The sequence below is a fragment of the Anguilla anguilla genome, chromosome 12, assembly GCF_013347855.1.
Source record: "Anguilla anguilla isolate fAngAng1 chromosome 12, fAngAng1.pri, whole genome shotgun sequence".
Classification (NCBI taxonomy): Eukaryota; Metazoa; Chordata; class Actinopteri; order Anguilliformes; family Anguillidae; genus Anguilla; species Anguilla anguilla.
In genome coordinates, this window is record NC_049212.1 from 12048594 (window position 1) to 12064144 (window position 15551).

At 38.5% G+C, this 15551-nt stretch overlaps 1 protein-coding gene across 3 annotated transcripts in view; it reads left to right on the forward strand.

Moving 5' to 3' along the window:
- LOC118210340 (opioid-binding protein/cell adhesion molecule-like) overlaps positions 1-7838 on the forward strand; it is a 296370-nt gene extending 288532 nt beyond the window's left edge. For 2 of the 3 annotated variants that reach the window (XM_035386445.1, XM_035386444.1), the window contains one exon: positions 3433-7838. In XM_035386445.1, coding sequence (XP_035242336.1) covers positions 3433-3530 — 98 coding nt within the window. In that variant the 3' untranslated portion in view covers positions 3531-7838. Of the gene's footprint in view, positions 1-2569; positions 2628-3432 lie in introns of those variants that run through there. The other variant, XM_035386449.1, reaches the window with a different exon arrangement.
- Positions 7839-15551: the final 7713 nt, after the last annotated feature.

Consider the following 15551-nt stretch of genomic DNA (forward strand, 5'->3'; position numbering starts at 1 on the left):
CCTTTGTGGCCAAATTAGCATACAATGGCTATATAAGCGATATCCCAGCCCACAATCTTCTCAAATATTCGGCATAGGGTTAGCTGCCTAGCTGGAGAATGCTTGTGTCCACCACGCCGCAGTGATCATCTGTGTGTAGAAATGTGCCACAATGAGAGGACCTTTTTTCCAACACAAGGCCCTCTCGAGAAGATGGTACTTATTTTTTCAGTTTTTCCAATGAAGCAGTGCCAAGGGTGCGACACAGCACTGGAGGATACGGATCCTCACACTGCTTGAGTTATGTGCCTTTGAGAGGATCATGCTCTCCGGGTTTAACTAAGGTTACCAGCACTGCACTGTTCTGGGTGCGCAAGAGTTGCTGGGCCAGGCAGGAGTGCACTGTGAAGATGCCAGCTGAGCAGACTTCCTGGAGCCTTATGCCACGCACTCTCAAGAGGACAGGCCTAACCCCCGCAAAAACAGAGCTTTGGCTGCCACGGTCTCTTTGGAAGAGGCACTCCTGACCCTCGCTGATAAGTCTGTGGATGACGGTGAAGGACTCTCACTCCATGGTAGCGACCAGGAGATGCTTCCGGAAGATGCTTCTGGAAGGTCACTTGGAACCTTCTGGCTCTGTTGCTACCCCAACAACGGCGGGTGATGCAGAGCACCGTCCCTCCCTGTTGAGGGACTTTCCAGCAGTTCTGAAAATGGCAGGGACCAGAGCCGAGTTCCCATGGCCCCCACTTCTTCCAGCCGCCTTTTAACCATCTGGTTGTCCAAATCTTCAGGTACAACATCAATGTCAAAGTACGGGGTGCAACCGACTGACTGCAGCTTTCCGGAGACAGACCTTTTTCAACTAAGGCACCAGTGGCTTCTTACATGGCTTTGCAGTGGAAGGCTGCCACAAACTGCAGACCTAAGGGGTTCCATGTGCTCGAGGTTCTTTAGCTGCTCATCTCCTCGGCCCCACAGCAAGTTGGTAACCCCGGAAGCCCAGTCTTCCCACTCACTCTGGACAGATATCAAAGCAAAGTGCAATGTATTTATGGAAATTAATGGAACTGCACTATTCAAATTAGTATTGGGGATTAGTCCTGATTATTCCTAATGAAACCGAATGGCCAGGAGAAATGTACTTCTCACCTTTGCAGACCGAGGGGAGAGGGAGCCCTAGGGGACGGGAGAGCGAGGGGTTTTGAATGCTCAACTTTGCAACCTACGTATGGCAGTGGGATACTCAACCACATCATTTGCGGTTCTCTTATAATTCTGACCAACTGATGTGAAAATTTATAATCTAGCCCTCACTACCTATATGCCCACAATGCAGCAATGGGAGTTGAGGGAGAAAAATCATACAAAATACCCGACTGCTGTGCTGCAATTTAGGCAGAATGGAAACGCAGGGAAATCTCTGTGTGATTGCCATTGTGCCTTTGCGACAAGTAACTTAGCAACAAATGTACGTACTGTAATTAGGGGCCGACTCCATCTAATGGAAGTGATAACACTGAATTGCGATGTGGCTCTAATAGAATGCATGTCAAATGTTGTTAAATGAACCCTTGACAAATGTAATTGCTTGTGATTCTAAGCCAATCAAAATTAGATTACAGTCCAGTAAACATTATTGTTACAGAGACAGATAAAGTTAACTTTTTTTGCATGCTTTATTGGGGATATCTATACATGTGTGTGTACAGTGAGCTCCATAATGTTTGTGACAAAGACTTTTTTTTATTTTTTATTATTTGACTCCACAATTTTAGATTTGCAATCAAAAATTTTAATGGTTAAAGTACACATTCTCAGTTTTTATTAAGGGTATATTTATATATTTGGTTTCACCATGTAGACATGACAGCACTTTTTAATACATAGACCCCCCATTTCAGAGAACCGCAATGTTTGGGACATTAATGTTATGTTGTCATGTGCAGTACTTTGTTGTATATCCTGTGCATGTAATAGCTGCTTTAATTCTGTGACCTATTGACATCACCTAGTGCTGAGTATCTTCTCTCGATATGGTCTGCCAGGCCTGTACTGTAGCCATCTTCAGCTCCTGCTTGTTTCGGGACTAGTTGGCTTAAGTTTTCTCTTTAACGTATGAAACACAAATTCAATTGAATTCAGATTGGGCAAATGACTTGGCCAGTCAAGGGTTTTCCAGTTTTTGACTTTGAAAAACATGTTTCTTACTACAGCAATATGTTTGGGATCATTGTCTTCATTTAGGATGATGCGCCATCCAATGAGTCTAGGGGCATTTGGTTGAACTTGAGCTGATAAGATGCTTCTGTACACTTCAGAATTAATTCTGCTGCTGCTATCAGCAGTTACATCATCAATTCAGACAAGTGAGCCAGTACCGGTGGCACCCATACATGCACAACCATAACATCCCCACCACCATGTTTCACAGATCAGGGGGTGGGGGGCCACCACACTTTTCTCTTGCCATCACTGTGATACAAGTGAATCTTGGTCTCATCTGTCCATAAGACCTTTTTTCCAGAACTCTGCAGGCTATTTTAGGTACTTCTTAGCAAACTGTAACCTGGCCGTCCTGTTTTTGCAGCTGGACATCAACTGTAGAGGTCTTCCTTGGCATACCAGGCAATTATTGAGCTCACCAGTGCTTTCATTCTTCTTAATGATGTTCCAAACAGTTGATTTTGGTAAGTCTAAGGTTTGGCCTATGTCACTGACTGTTTTTTTCTTTTTTCTCAACCTCATAATGGCTTCCTTGGCTTTCAATGGCACAACCCTAGTGCTCATGTTGACAAACGGCAGTAACATATATCGAAGACAATCAAAAGCCTATATACTGAAATAAAGACTATATACTGAAAGCTCTCATATACCTGCAGTAAGGAAGCAATTGAACACTACTCAGAAACACCTGTGAAGTCATTTTTCCCAAACATTATAGTGCCCTGAAATTGGGGGACCATGTACAAAAAGTGCTGTAATTTATACATGGTGAAATCAAAATGTATAAAATGCCCTTTAATAAAAGCTGAGAATGTACACTTTAACCACGTCAGTTGTTTGATTACACATTTAAAATTGTGGAGTACAGAACCAAGAATCAAGAAAAACTAAAAAAAATCTTTGTCCCAAACATTATGGAGCTCAATGTATATATACACATATATAATCATGCATTCGATTTAAAGTTTCTTTAATCCCTGAGTGTCTTTGTTTGGTGTATGAAAAAAAAAAAATCCTCAGATAAATTATTCCTCATCAAAGGCAATATCAGTGCACTCTAGTTAGACTCATGATGGGCCTAAGTGGGCCGCTTGTAGCACTGTTTGTTCCAAGTCCCGCTTCTCTCAAGCCAAAGCACGTCATGAAGCAATAATGCTTATTTACGGGGAATCTGCTGCCTGGCGTCCGTCCGCGAGGATTAATGGCTCTCTCTTTGGAAACCCGCAGGACCAGGAGCGGTGCACGATGTCAACAGGGCGTCCCAGTCCCGGCGCTCACTGCACCTGCTCTGGACTGTGACTTTGCTCTACCTTTGCAAGTTTTGATGCAGCTGTACCCACATCCGATTTCCCACGGCATCACAGCACAACAGACTTTTCGTTTTGTCCAAGAACAGGAAATCCAACAAAACAATACGGAGCGTTTGCATTTTTTTTTTAAATGGAGGTGTATGTGAGCGGAAGCTGGAAGGTGGGAGGGACCAGGGACGAGTGGTGTAATGCATCTAGTGTTTCTCCTGTTTTCTTTTTGTGTGTAAAAACTTGAGGGATGTGTAAAATAGATTTTGGCTGATGCCTTTTACTTTTGGTCTAATCTACAGTGTGGATGTATAAACTGAGGTCACTGTTTTATTCCTACCGGGTTTAGCTCTGTAATGTCATATTTAAGAAATACTGTAAAAACAAAAACAACTGTCTATGATAAAACGAGTCCTTAAAAAAATCAACACCCAAATAAAATTTTAAAAAAATTTTGATTTAATCATCAGACATTTTGGTCTGCCTGAGGTACAGTATAGCTGAGTAGTAAACATCACAAGAAACTGACATATAGTTGACTCAACTAATCTGTTCTGTTATTTTAATGTGATCCAATAATGATGTGTTTAAAAATACTGAATATTGACTGCAAGAGATTAGTACTTCACATGCATCATAAAAAAGAAAAAAGCAAATGAAAAAATAATGTTATAAAACACAATGAAGATTTTAACTGAAGAGGAGCAGGGAGTCATATGTGGATTTCCTCGCTACACAGGGTAGCTAATAATTCTGAGCACAATTGATAGCTAACTAATTCAGATTGTACAAACATCATAATTTGTCAACATTTATTTATATTTTATTTGAATGCATAATTGTCGAAATGCTATTGTAAGGAACGCAATGGAAGGAATTGAAATGTGTCTGGAATGTAATGTCGATCTAATGGTAGCTTATGGTGTCTTAATATTTTGTATACATGATGTATGGAAAAGTGAGCTAAAGGTCTAGTGCTTGTATTTGACTGAAGTATCCATGCCTTTCTAGACAGCCCTAAACATCCACTTCCCTGGGTACTGATTTCTATCTCACAGTATTATAACAGGCAGGAAATAATGAGGTTTACCACCCATGGGAAGACATTAAATTGCCACTGAAAACACGAACGTGAATCCTTCATCTCTTCGATATTGAATTGGGGGGACTTTCAATGATGCTCACAGACCCCGAGGAGCAAGTCACCACCTCGATTTTACATTTGGTCCCAGGAAGCGTCAGACATTATACAGGGGTACGCAAATTTACTTAAACAAGAGCGACAAGGCATTTTAAGGGACACGGAAGGTAAATTCGGGCCACATATTGGTTGCATTTACTACTATATGCACTGTATCTGCAGAATGGCTATCTAACAGAAATGAGGTATACTATTTCCTCACACAGATGGATGGTTCCAGATTAGATACCAGGCATTCTGTTGTTACATCCATACATATAAATTAAATGTGCATTTAGAATGATAAAAATCATACTTTCTATATGTTCATTTTATGTAATAGGCAAAAAATCGGTGATAAATAAAAAAAGTGCTGTGATTTTTTTTAGTGTCCCTTCTTGAAGGTGTCAGTGATGGGAGAACATTCAACAGATTGATACATGGTTTGGAAAAATACCCTTCATTGATAAAAATACATTCATATTTGTGTTTTAATTGTTTATTCATTTTAATTATTGAGTTGTCTCATACAAGACCCAGAGTCTCAATCTTATGAATCTTAAGATAAATTCAGTGTTACACATTTATTGTAGTCTGACTGGAAGTGATCTCTAAGTAAAAAATGACACTAGACAATACACATGGTTCCAGCCAGGAAAGCACCCCCTATCACCTGACAGTGTTGCATTTAACATATTATAATACAGCAAAAATAAATATAGCATGGTTGAGATCAATATAACTTAGTAGTAGGTTCCCCTCTGTAGCTGAATATATGTTTTTGATAAATAAAAATATACACTGGTTATCCGTTTATTGTACAGTAAACACCTGTGTATATAAAGGACTGCTTTTCTTCAAAATCTCAAGAGTACTACAAATGGGCATTCTTTATTCCACCAGTATTACAAGACCATGGTATATTTTGCAAGGAACACTTTGAGGTGCAAAATCTGGCTGTTCTGCTGTCTTGGATTCAGAATGATTTAAAAAAATGCCTCATTATCTTTGTTTATTAATTTATGTTCCTACAATAATGGACAGAAAACATTATTTTTTTTATTTTATTAAAAAAAATGTTAAGAGGGGAAGAATCTTTGGGAACAACATGTACAAAATCACCATTCCCTGGTTTACTCTGTATTGTCTAAATGGAGACCAAAAGTATTAACTATAAGATGGTTGCAGTTGTGCATACATGTTTCATTTTTGAATCACATGTATGTATTAAATAAACCTATGTCCTTTTGATACAGTTAAATGCAAAATTATTGGAACGGTGACACAATTTTGTTGTTTTGGCTCTGTAGTACAACACATTCTATTTGAAATAAAACAATGAATATATGTTTAAAGTGCAGATGGTCAGTTGTATTTTGAGGGTATTTGCATCCATATTGAGTGAGCCGTATAGAAATTATAGCCCTTTTTATACATTGCACCCCATTTTAGGGGAGCAAAATTAATTGGACAATTGGCTGCTCAGCTGTTTCTTGGCCAGCTGTGTGCATTATTAATTCATGCACAACAAAATTAACAGAGTCTAGAGTTGATTCTAGGTCTGTTGTTCAAGTAGGACAACATGTGGACCAAGTAAGAGTCAATGCCAGTAAAGTAGACCAACATGAAGCTAAACATAGCCTAAACTTTGGCTGTGTCAAAATCAACGGTTTCATACATTTTTTTCGGAAACAAGCACACGCTGGTGAGCTCAGGAATAGCCAAGGGCACTGTAGTGGAAAACCCTTTTCAACTGTCAAATACATCAAGACCACCCTCCAGGATGTAGGCATACATGTGTCAAAAACAACCTTAAGCAGAGGATTCACCACAAGATGCAAACCACTGATAAGCCTCAATAACAGAATGGCCAGGTTCAAGTCTACTAAAAAAAAAAAAAAAAACACACATTAATAAAAACTGGAGAATTCTGGAACAAAGTGTTATGGACAGGGGAGATGAGAATTACCCTGTACCAAAGTGATGGAAAGAGGAAAGTGTGAAGAAAGCAAGGAACTGCTCATGATTCTTCTCATTTTTCACAGACTGCTCATCTCTGAAATGTGCTGGAGGTAGTGTAATGGCTTGGGCATGATAATGTGACTGCTGACAGCAGCAGCAGGATGGATTCTGAAGTGCATGGCAACATCTGCTCAAACCATATTCATCAAAACTCTGTGGATGGTGCTTCACCTTTTAGCAGGACAATGACCCCAAATTTACTACTTACTATTAAAGCAACCAAAGAGTTTTTTCAGGGTCAAAACATGGAATATTCTTGACCGGGCCAAGTCACCTATCCTGAGTCCAACTTACCATGCGTTTCACTTCACTGAAGACTAGACTGAAGGAAAAACACCACAGAAACAGGAACTGAATATTGCTGCAGTACAGGCTTGGCAGATCATGAACAAGGAAGAAATGGGGACTTCAGGCAGTAACCAAATTTAAAGTATTTGCAACTAAATATGATGACTTTAATTGTTCATATTATGACCATTTGTCCAATTACATGTGCTCCCCTAAAATGGAGGGTGGGATGGGGGGTGCTATGTATGAAAGGACCTGTAATTCCTACATGGATTACCTGATATGGATGGAAATACACTCAAATTAAAGATGACAGTTTGCACTTTAGCCTAATACTCATTGTTTTATTTAAAATCCAATGTGCTGTAGTATAGAGTTATTGTGTCACTGTCCCAATAATTTTGTATTTTACAACAATCACACCCATTTAACTGAACTTTGCTTACATTGCAGGAGGAAGCATCGTATATTCATGAATTTTCTTGAATTGCATAAACTGACAGGTCTATATTGTGTGATGCAAAACCTCATACTGTACAGTTTATGTAACATTACTATGTGAATGTAACATTTGATCTGCCACCTTTATATTAATTGTAAAACTGCAAAACATTAGTGCTTAAAATTGTTTATTTCTGTTATAACAAGGGGAAATGCAGTTAGGTCTTACAAGAGTGTTTATATGTAAATGTCTGTGTCATGCTAAGGAGTGTACCATGTCTGCATTAAAAGCTAGTCTGCAAATGGTGACCTACTGCATACCAAGCTAAGTACCAACACTGATACACAAAGTTTAAACATGGAAAACAAAACATTCATGTAAATAAAGATTATAGTTTGTTTTGTATTTGTGGATGTGTAAATTCTATTCCAAAAAAGTTTCTGTTTTCTTAAAAAAAGAAAAAGGAATTAATAAAAAAATACAAAACATATTTTTGTTTTATTCAGGCAGTTGAGTAATACATTTTTTGTCCATAGTATGACATATTGTTTTTGCAAATATATATGTCATAAAAATATTTGGTAACATGTAATTGATGTTTCAGATACATGTTGTCTACAGTTTGAAGAGGTAAGCTTCAAAAACTATAGGCAAAAATTACATTACGTTCTCACAAATAATGCACTAAGAACATATGTTTCTAACTAAATGTTTTTTTGTGTGTGTGTGTGTTTTTTGTCCGTGGGGAGAGGGCGGATTTGGGGGGCGGTGCAGCACTTACAATAAACAAATTCATTTAAATTAATTTAAACTTCTACTTGCAACTGTTAAAAGATAAATAACTACATACAAATTTCCATTAGTACTGGATGGGTGTTAATGTCATACAGCTGGGAATTAGCATGAATTTATTCAGCTTTAGAATATCTAATCTGAGTTTCTGGCAAAATGCCACATGGAAATGGGCATTATGCTAAATTAAGGTTACTCTTTTTTGTTCTATGTTAACCATATGGGGAAGTGCAAAATAACTGGTTCAAATTCATATTATGGTAAACTGAAAATTACTTTGTGAGTATAAACCGTTCCTTGAACCTATGTTGATCATTAAATCACATTGTTTATAAACAGAGCTGAATTTTCAGCAAATAAACATGTTTACTTTCATTTCCGGAATGCAATTTAGGACATATATTTCATCCCCCACATCACAAATAAACGTTCCTACAAAATCATTGCCATTGACCATTTCTTCTGTGAGCAATGTGAAACTATGACAAATGGTCTTGGGCCATTTATTTTGGTGGCCATCTCACATTCAGGTGAAACTTATTTATTTATTTATTTATTTTGTGTTTCTTTAAGTTTTATAAGGGGAAAGTAAAGTGGATCGTGAAATGCAAAACTAAAGCAAGTGAGAGAATAACCTTTACTTCAGACCAATTATGGAGACAAAAAGCACCAAACTACCTTAGATGAGCACGTAATTGGTAGATGTTAGATCACAGGTGGCCAATTTCTGTTCTGGAGGGCAAGACCCCGAAATCAAGTGAATGGTTACCTGGACTAAAAATGATGATGAGTGCGTAAGTCCAATGTTCTTTGAGTGGCTAGCCTTTATTTTTCAACCTTGTCAATGACACACGTTCATTTCCATTTAGGAATCTATGAATGTCAATGAATGAATAATAATGACTTATATCTGTATAAAAGTCAAAAATAACTTTCTTTAATGTTTTATATATACGGGCTATTGGTCACTTCTGGCAACAGTTAAATACTCTGTGATAGCAGGCTAGCAAGACCTCAACCTCTAAACCTCTAAGCTGCTGGTCAACTGCTGCTGCAGGCTTCAATCTTGTTACTGGTGCACCTGGTTATTTTGTGGTCATTATGGTCCTAGGCTGTATTCAAATTTATGAGATACTTTAAGGTACAAAAATGTTACATTTTATCAAAAATAAATGCCACCTCAGTGACCACAAGACCAGAATACCTAAAAGTAAAGCTTAATTTTTCAGCTGTGTAATGTTTCTACCCTACAATAAAATGGCTCACTAATCACAGCCATTGTCTAAATTGCATTGCTGGTGCTGGGTCCAGTGCACTGTTCCCACCTTGTATCCGATCAGTTGCAAGAGTTGATTGTCAGGTGGAAAATGACAGTAGGGGATCAGAGCATGCAAATATCTCATAAATACCCCAGCTGTTGGGATGTTTTGTCCTTCAGCATTTCATGTTTCTGTCTCATCGTTTCACACTTGTTAAAAAAAAATGTAACAGGAAAAAAACGAGGATGCACTGTATTCTCAAGTACATTTCCCTCACTACTTTTAGCAAACAGACAGAGAATTCCGCCTGATTTTGACCAGGATAAGTAGGTTAGATAATGGATGGATGAATGCATTTGCTTGAGGAGAATGCATTGCAGCTTAACTGCGGAAGTAACTGAGACTTCCTTAACATAAAAAATAACTATTTTGACAAATATTAAATTAAAATCTGTAATACAGCCACACCCTTCTCCACTTTGTAATCCTGAACATAACCCTGAGACAACAATGTCCTTACAACCGTTGACTTTAGTACTCTGCAAGCAGTCAACTTGAACCCTCTCTCAAACAGTTGGCCCTATTGGTTAACCAGTGAATAGATGAGACAGCCTTGAGAAAAGAAAAAAAAAAAAACAGCTAATGTAATCAAACTTCACACCACCTGCCCAATCCTACGTACCCAATCATAGACTAGTGTCTGTGTCCTCTGAAGTGCCTGCAGCCAGCTGGTGCTGCTCTTCACTCTGCAGTCCATCGGCTGAACCTCGGATGACTGCACTTCTGATTCAGCTGGTGCTGACAGACATCAGGCACCTGAATGACCAGCAGGGTCACAACTGCCCAATGAATCGGGAAGACTTGTGCCAACCAAAGCCTGCCAAATAAACAGTCAACCATGCGTTACCTTTGGGACCCGGGGCTACTGTTGGCATTGCCACCATCAAAGTTTGATTCAGGACCATGAGGAGTAATCAATCCAGCCAGTGTGTTATTTTAGCTTGATGAACCCAGTGGGAGGCTCTGAGGTTGCTGGCTTGAAACCCAAGGGGGGCCCTGTGCGGGGAACGCTTGAGCAAGGCACTTGACTGGATTTGTTTCATTAAACCAATGTTTATTTATCTGTCTGTGCAACAGGGTTCAATATGAAATGCAAGCTATTCCAGCCACTCTCACTCTCTAGCAGATCAGTCTGCTAGAAACAACATCAACTACAACAACAGCAATAATAATAATAATAATAATAATAATAATAACAACAATAATAATATATTTTTCCCCTTGAATTTAAATAAATAACTGAGTTTTGGCATTGGAAAAAATGTTCTTCCAGGGTAAATGTGTTAAAAGTAATTAGCTTTCATTTTGGTATGATGTCACTTTCCTTGTTATGCTGAACATGCTGTATCTAAAGCAGTGTGATTCAATCCCAGGGCTTTAGGTGCAAAAAGGCATTTCCTTGGCCTTAAACAAAGACTTGCAAGAGGTGCAAGCAGAAAGCGGATGGTCGCCTCATTAATCATGTAACTGTGTGTCCTCTAAAAAAGAATCTCCTACCAAAATGCCACAACCCTGACATTGTGTCCCTGCTTGCTGATGTGAACATGTTGAGCATTGTAAAATTCACACGCAGTTTTGGCTTTCAGGCCAGAAATCTTCACAGTAATTCATCAAGTCTTCATTTTGCTCCTCAAGGAAAAATGTGGCCTCTTATAGCCGCAATGGATGTACTGTACAAAATATGTGCTGGAAACTGGATCTTTCCACTTCATAGAAAATAATTTGTCAGTTCATTACCTAGCGGTTTGACATGGTAAAAAAAGAAAAATTACAGCCTGGTAAATGTAGTAATGTATTATTCATTATTAAATTTACAAGATTAAAATCTGACAGCTGGATTATTTCCTTAGCATCCTTTGACAGAAACCAACAACGCACGTGCACACACACACACACACACACACACACACACACACTGCGCAGTGCAGAGCAGTGCATACATTTTGTGTTGTTTTGGCTCTGTACTCCAGTATATTGGATTTTAAATGAAACAATTAATATGTGGTTAAAGTTTAGTCACCTTTAATTTGACAGTGTTTGCATCTATATCAGGTGAACAATGAAGGAATTCCAGTCCTTTTTATACATAGTCCCCCCCCTCCCCTCTCCCCTCCATTGTGTGGGACCAAGTAACTAGACAATTGCATTATTAGTTCATGCACAAGAATGCTAACAATTTTTAGAGCTGATTCTAGGGGTGGAATTTGCATTTGGAGTCTGTTGCTGTTGTCTCTCAGCACAAAAACCAAAGAAGTGCCCAGTAAAGCAGCCCATTATGAGGTACTGTAAAAAAAAAACGTATCGATCAGAGACATAGCCAGAACATTGTCAACTGCATGATGCACTGTTAAGAAGCAACAATGCACTGGTGAGCTCAGCACACAATAGCACACAACCTTGTCGCCCACAGAACACTACTGTCGTGAATGACTGAAAAATAACATTACATTGTGAAGAAGAAAAAAAAACCCTTTTCAACTGTGGAACTCATCAAGGACACTCTCCAGGAAATAAGCATCGATGTGTCAGAGACTGAAGTAAAGAGACTACAGCAGCATAACCTCGGAGGGTTGACTGCAATGATGCAAACCTCAAGATAAGAATGACCAGGTTTGCTAAAAAAGTACATTTTAAAAATTGTAGGCATAGACATGTCAAAGACTGCCATAAGCAGAGGGTTCACAGCAAAATGCAAACCACTGGTAAGCTTTAATAATAGAGTTTATAAAAAAATAAATTTAAAAAACTGGAGATCAGTAAACAAAATTTTAAAAAAGATGAGACGGACAGATGAGATGAGTATTGATTGGTATCAAAGTAATGGAAAGAGTAAAGTGTGGAGAAAGAAAGGAACAGCACCCCTAAATCCCTGACCCCCCCCCCCCCTTTGAAATATGGTGGAGGTAGTACTATGACCCGGATATGTACTGTATGGCTGTCACTGTAACAGGTTCACTTGTCTTCATTGATGATGTGACTGCTGACTGCAGCAGCAGGATGAATTCTGAAGTGTACAGAAAATTCTTATCTGCTCAGATCCAAGCAAATGCTCCAGAATTCATTTGACAGCACTTCACCTTGCAGCCGGAGAATGACCCCAAACAAACTGCTAAAGCAACCAAGGAGTTTTTCAGGGCCAAAAAGTGGAATATACTTGCCCCGCATCCAACTGAACATGCCCCAGAAACAAACAGGAAGTGAGGATGGCTGCAGTACAGACCTGGCAGATTATCACCAGGGAAGATACCCACTGTCTCATGATGACATCAGAGACAGTTATCGAATGCAAAGCACTTTCACTCTCATATGTATGACAACTCTATTTCATATTATCTTAATTTGTCCAATTACTTTTTTTATGTATAAAAATGGCCCTAATTCCTACACTGACCTTCCACCCACCCTCAAATTAAAGCTCACACACTGCACTCTAACCTCACAATGTCATATTGTTTAATTTAAAACCCAATGTGGTGGGACACAGAGACAAAACAAAAACTGTGTCACTGTCCAAATACTTACAGACTGCACTGTATTGATGACATATCTGTTTGGAAAAAAAATGTATACAATTTATGGGTATACCTATTATTCAAGCTAATTATTAATTATTAATTGTATAGCTGAATATTCAAGAAATAATTTAAATGATTTGTAGAAACAAGTGTGCTTCAGGGAGATGTGCAGTGATTTAACATTCAATGTATAGCTAATATATAGGTTGCCACCAGGCAAATTTTATTTGAATATAGGTTGATCATGACATAGTATTCATAGATACAGTTAAGTCACTCACTGATGCCTGTGGGGCCCACTTTAAATTGCATATATCATGTCTAGTATTGAATAATTCCCAAGTCTCTGAGCCCAATCCTTCCATTTTAGTTCAAGCATCCGCACCTATTTGTGAGAAAGTGCTTTTGTGACATTTACTGGTAATTTGCTTCCAACAGAAAGTGGTTTACTGTAGTGCTCCTCCTAAGCATATACAGTACTTTCTTAAATGTAATCAGTCCTGTTTCTACAGGCCCCAAAAGGAGATCCATTGCCCCATAAATCTGTCGCTCTTTCATGCATCGATTTTGAAACATGTTTGATCACAACATTTAATTTCCTCGGATATGATTCCCTAATTCCACTTCCCTTAGCTTGTGTGAGCCCACCTCAGAGTTTATGCTACTGATCTTTGTCTATAAGTCAATGAGTTTGCCCTGCTCAACTTAGGCATTAATTAGGCAACCAATCATGCTAGCAAACTGTACCATACTATAGTGTGCTGGCATTAGCTTGGGAGTTCAGTTCTCACATTAGCTAATGCAAGGATTGTACCGATATCCCATATTCAAGGTGGCAAATAAGCCACTTCTAATTGGTGTAGTTTATTAAATCAATGATGTTTACAATTTCTTCGGCTGAAGTTTTGAACAATGGTATGAGTAAGAAATTGTGTGAAATCTATACCAACTCAAATAATAACATGCTATTAATGATTTATATTTTGCATTTAAATTATTCAAGTGCATCAGGAATTGTTTCTGAGTTGTCATTAATTTTCATCATCGCTTATTAATCCTCATTTATTCTGTAGCCAGGAAGTCCTGAGGTGAAAAAAAGCTCAAACTGCAAGTTTTCGTTAGAGAAGTAGGTCATAAGTAAACAGACCAGTCCCCCCCTCGCAGTGTTGACACCAGATATATTTTGGAACTGCAATCCTGCAAGCTAATGGTTTAATCGTTATTGCGACGAATAACAGAAGTAATTGGTTGCCTATTTTATGCAAAGAACAAAGCAGCCTGGATGCACATTCAAGATAATTACAGGTTTGATGAAAACAGAGTAAAAGTAGACAACGTGAAAGAAAACCTCACACTACTGTAATTTGATGTTTTATTGTGCAGCCGAGGATAACATTTCCATCACGCACATCTTTATCAACTGACAAAGATGATGCGCAGTGGGAACATAGTGCAAAATAAATTTCATGCCCTACAAAAAGAAGAAACTTCACTTGAGAAGAAAAGTTACTTGAGTGCATTCTGTGACTGTTTGGAGCCTACTGTTATATAACCACACTTTTAACATCCAGCATTCTAGTTTTCACTCATGGCAGATGATTCACAATTTCTAGAATGTGAATATTTACCTCAAGTATTTTCTGCTTACCACTAGATTTCCTTTTTTTTTTGCTCTCCTTTTTTGGCACAGCATGGCAGGAAGCAGATGCAAGTAATATAGTGAGTAATATGGAATGTATGGGTCGGTATGTTAAGGAACTGCATGCAGGCAGCTGCTGATCCCTCTCGGAATATTTTGAATATTCATTAATATTTGGGCTGCAGATAACATTGCTACTGACCCACAGAATTGCAAGGCAAGGCCTACTGATGACAAATCATAATTTAACAACACAGGGCTTCAGCTCCAATCAGCAATCTCACTCTGGAAAACTGATCAGATACCACCAATATAGAAACCACTGTTAATTCAAAATAACATGAGGCAGAAACTACAATTATACACTTGTACAGGTTTTAACCGCTACTGTAGAGCTGAACACAATATTTAAAAATCCAACTACATAAATGGGTATTGTAAGTATGGTCTCTGTATCTCACCCTTGATAAAGGTGTTGTGTGTGTGTGTGTGTGCGTGCGCACATGTTGGTGCATGCGAGTGCGTACATGTATCTGAAGGCAGCAGTGTAGTATAATTTTTAGGGAATAGTAATATAAAGGTTGCATGTTGCTTCAGTATATATATGTATACAGGCTGTATAAAACATGCATGCAGTAAATATGTACCATATGAACAATGTTTAAAGAGAGCAGCAATTTCTATACTGATCACATGCTATGGATGTAAATACCCTCAAATTAAAGTTGACAGTCTGCTGGAGCACACAGTCAAAGCAAAAAAAAAAAAGATTGTATCACAAATTTGTGTTACGGACTGCGTTGTGTGTACATTCACACAAATTGCCCTTGTGTGGATGCTGACCTCCCACT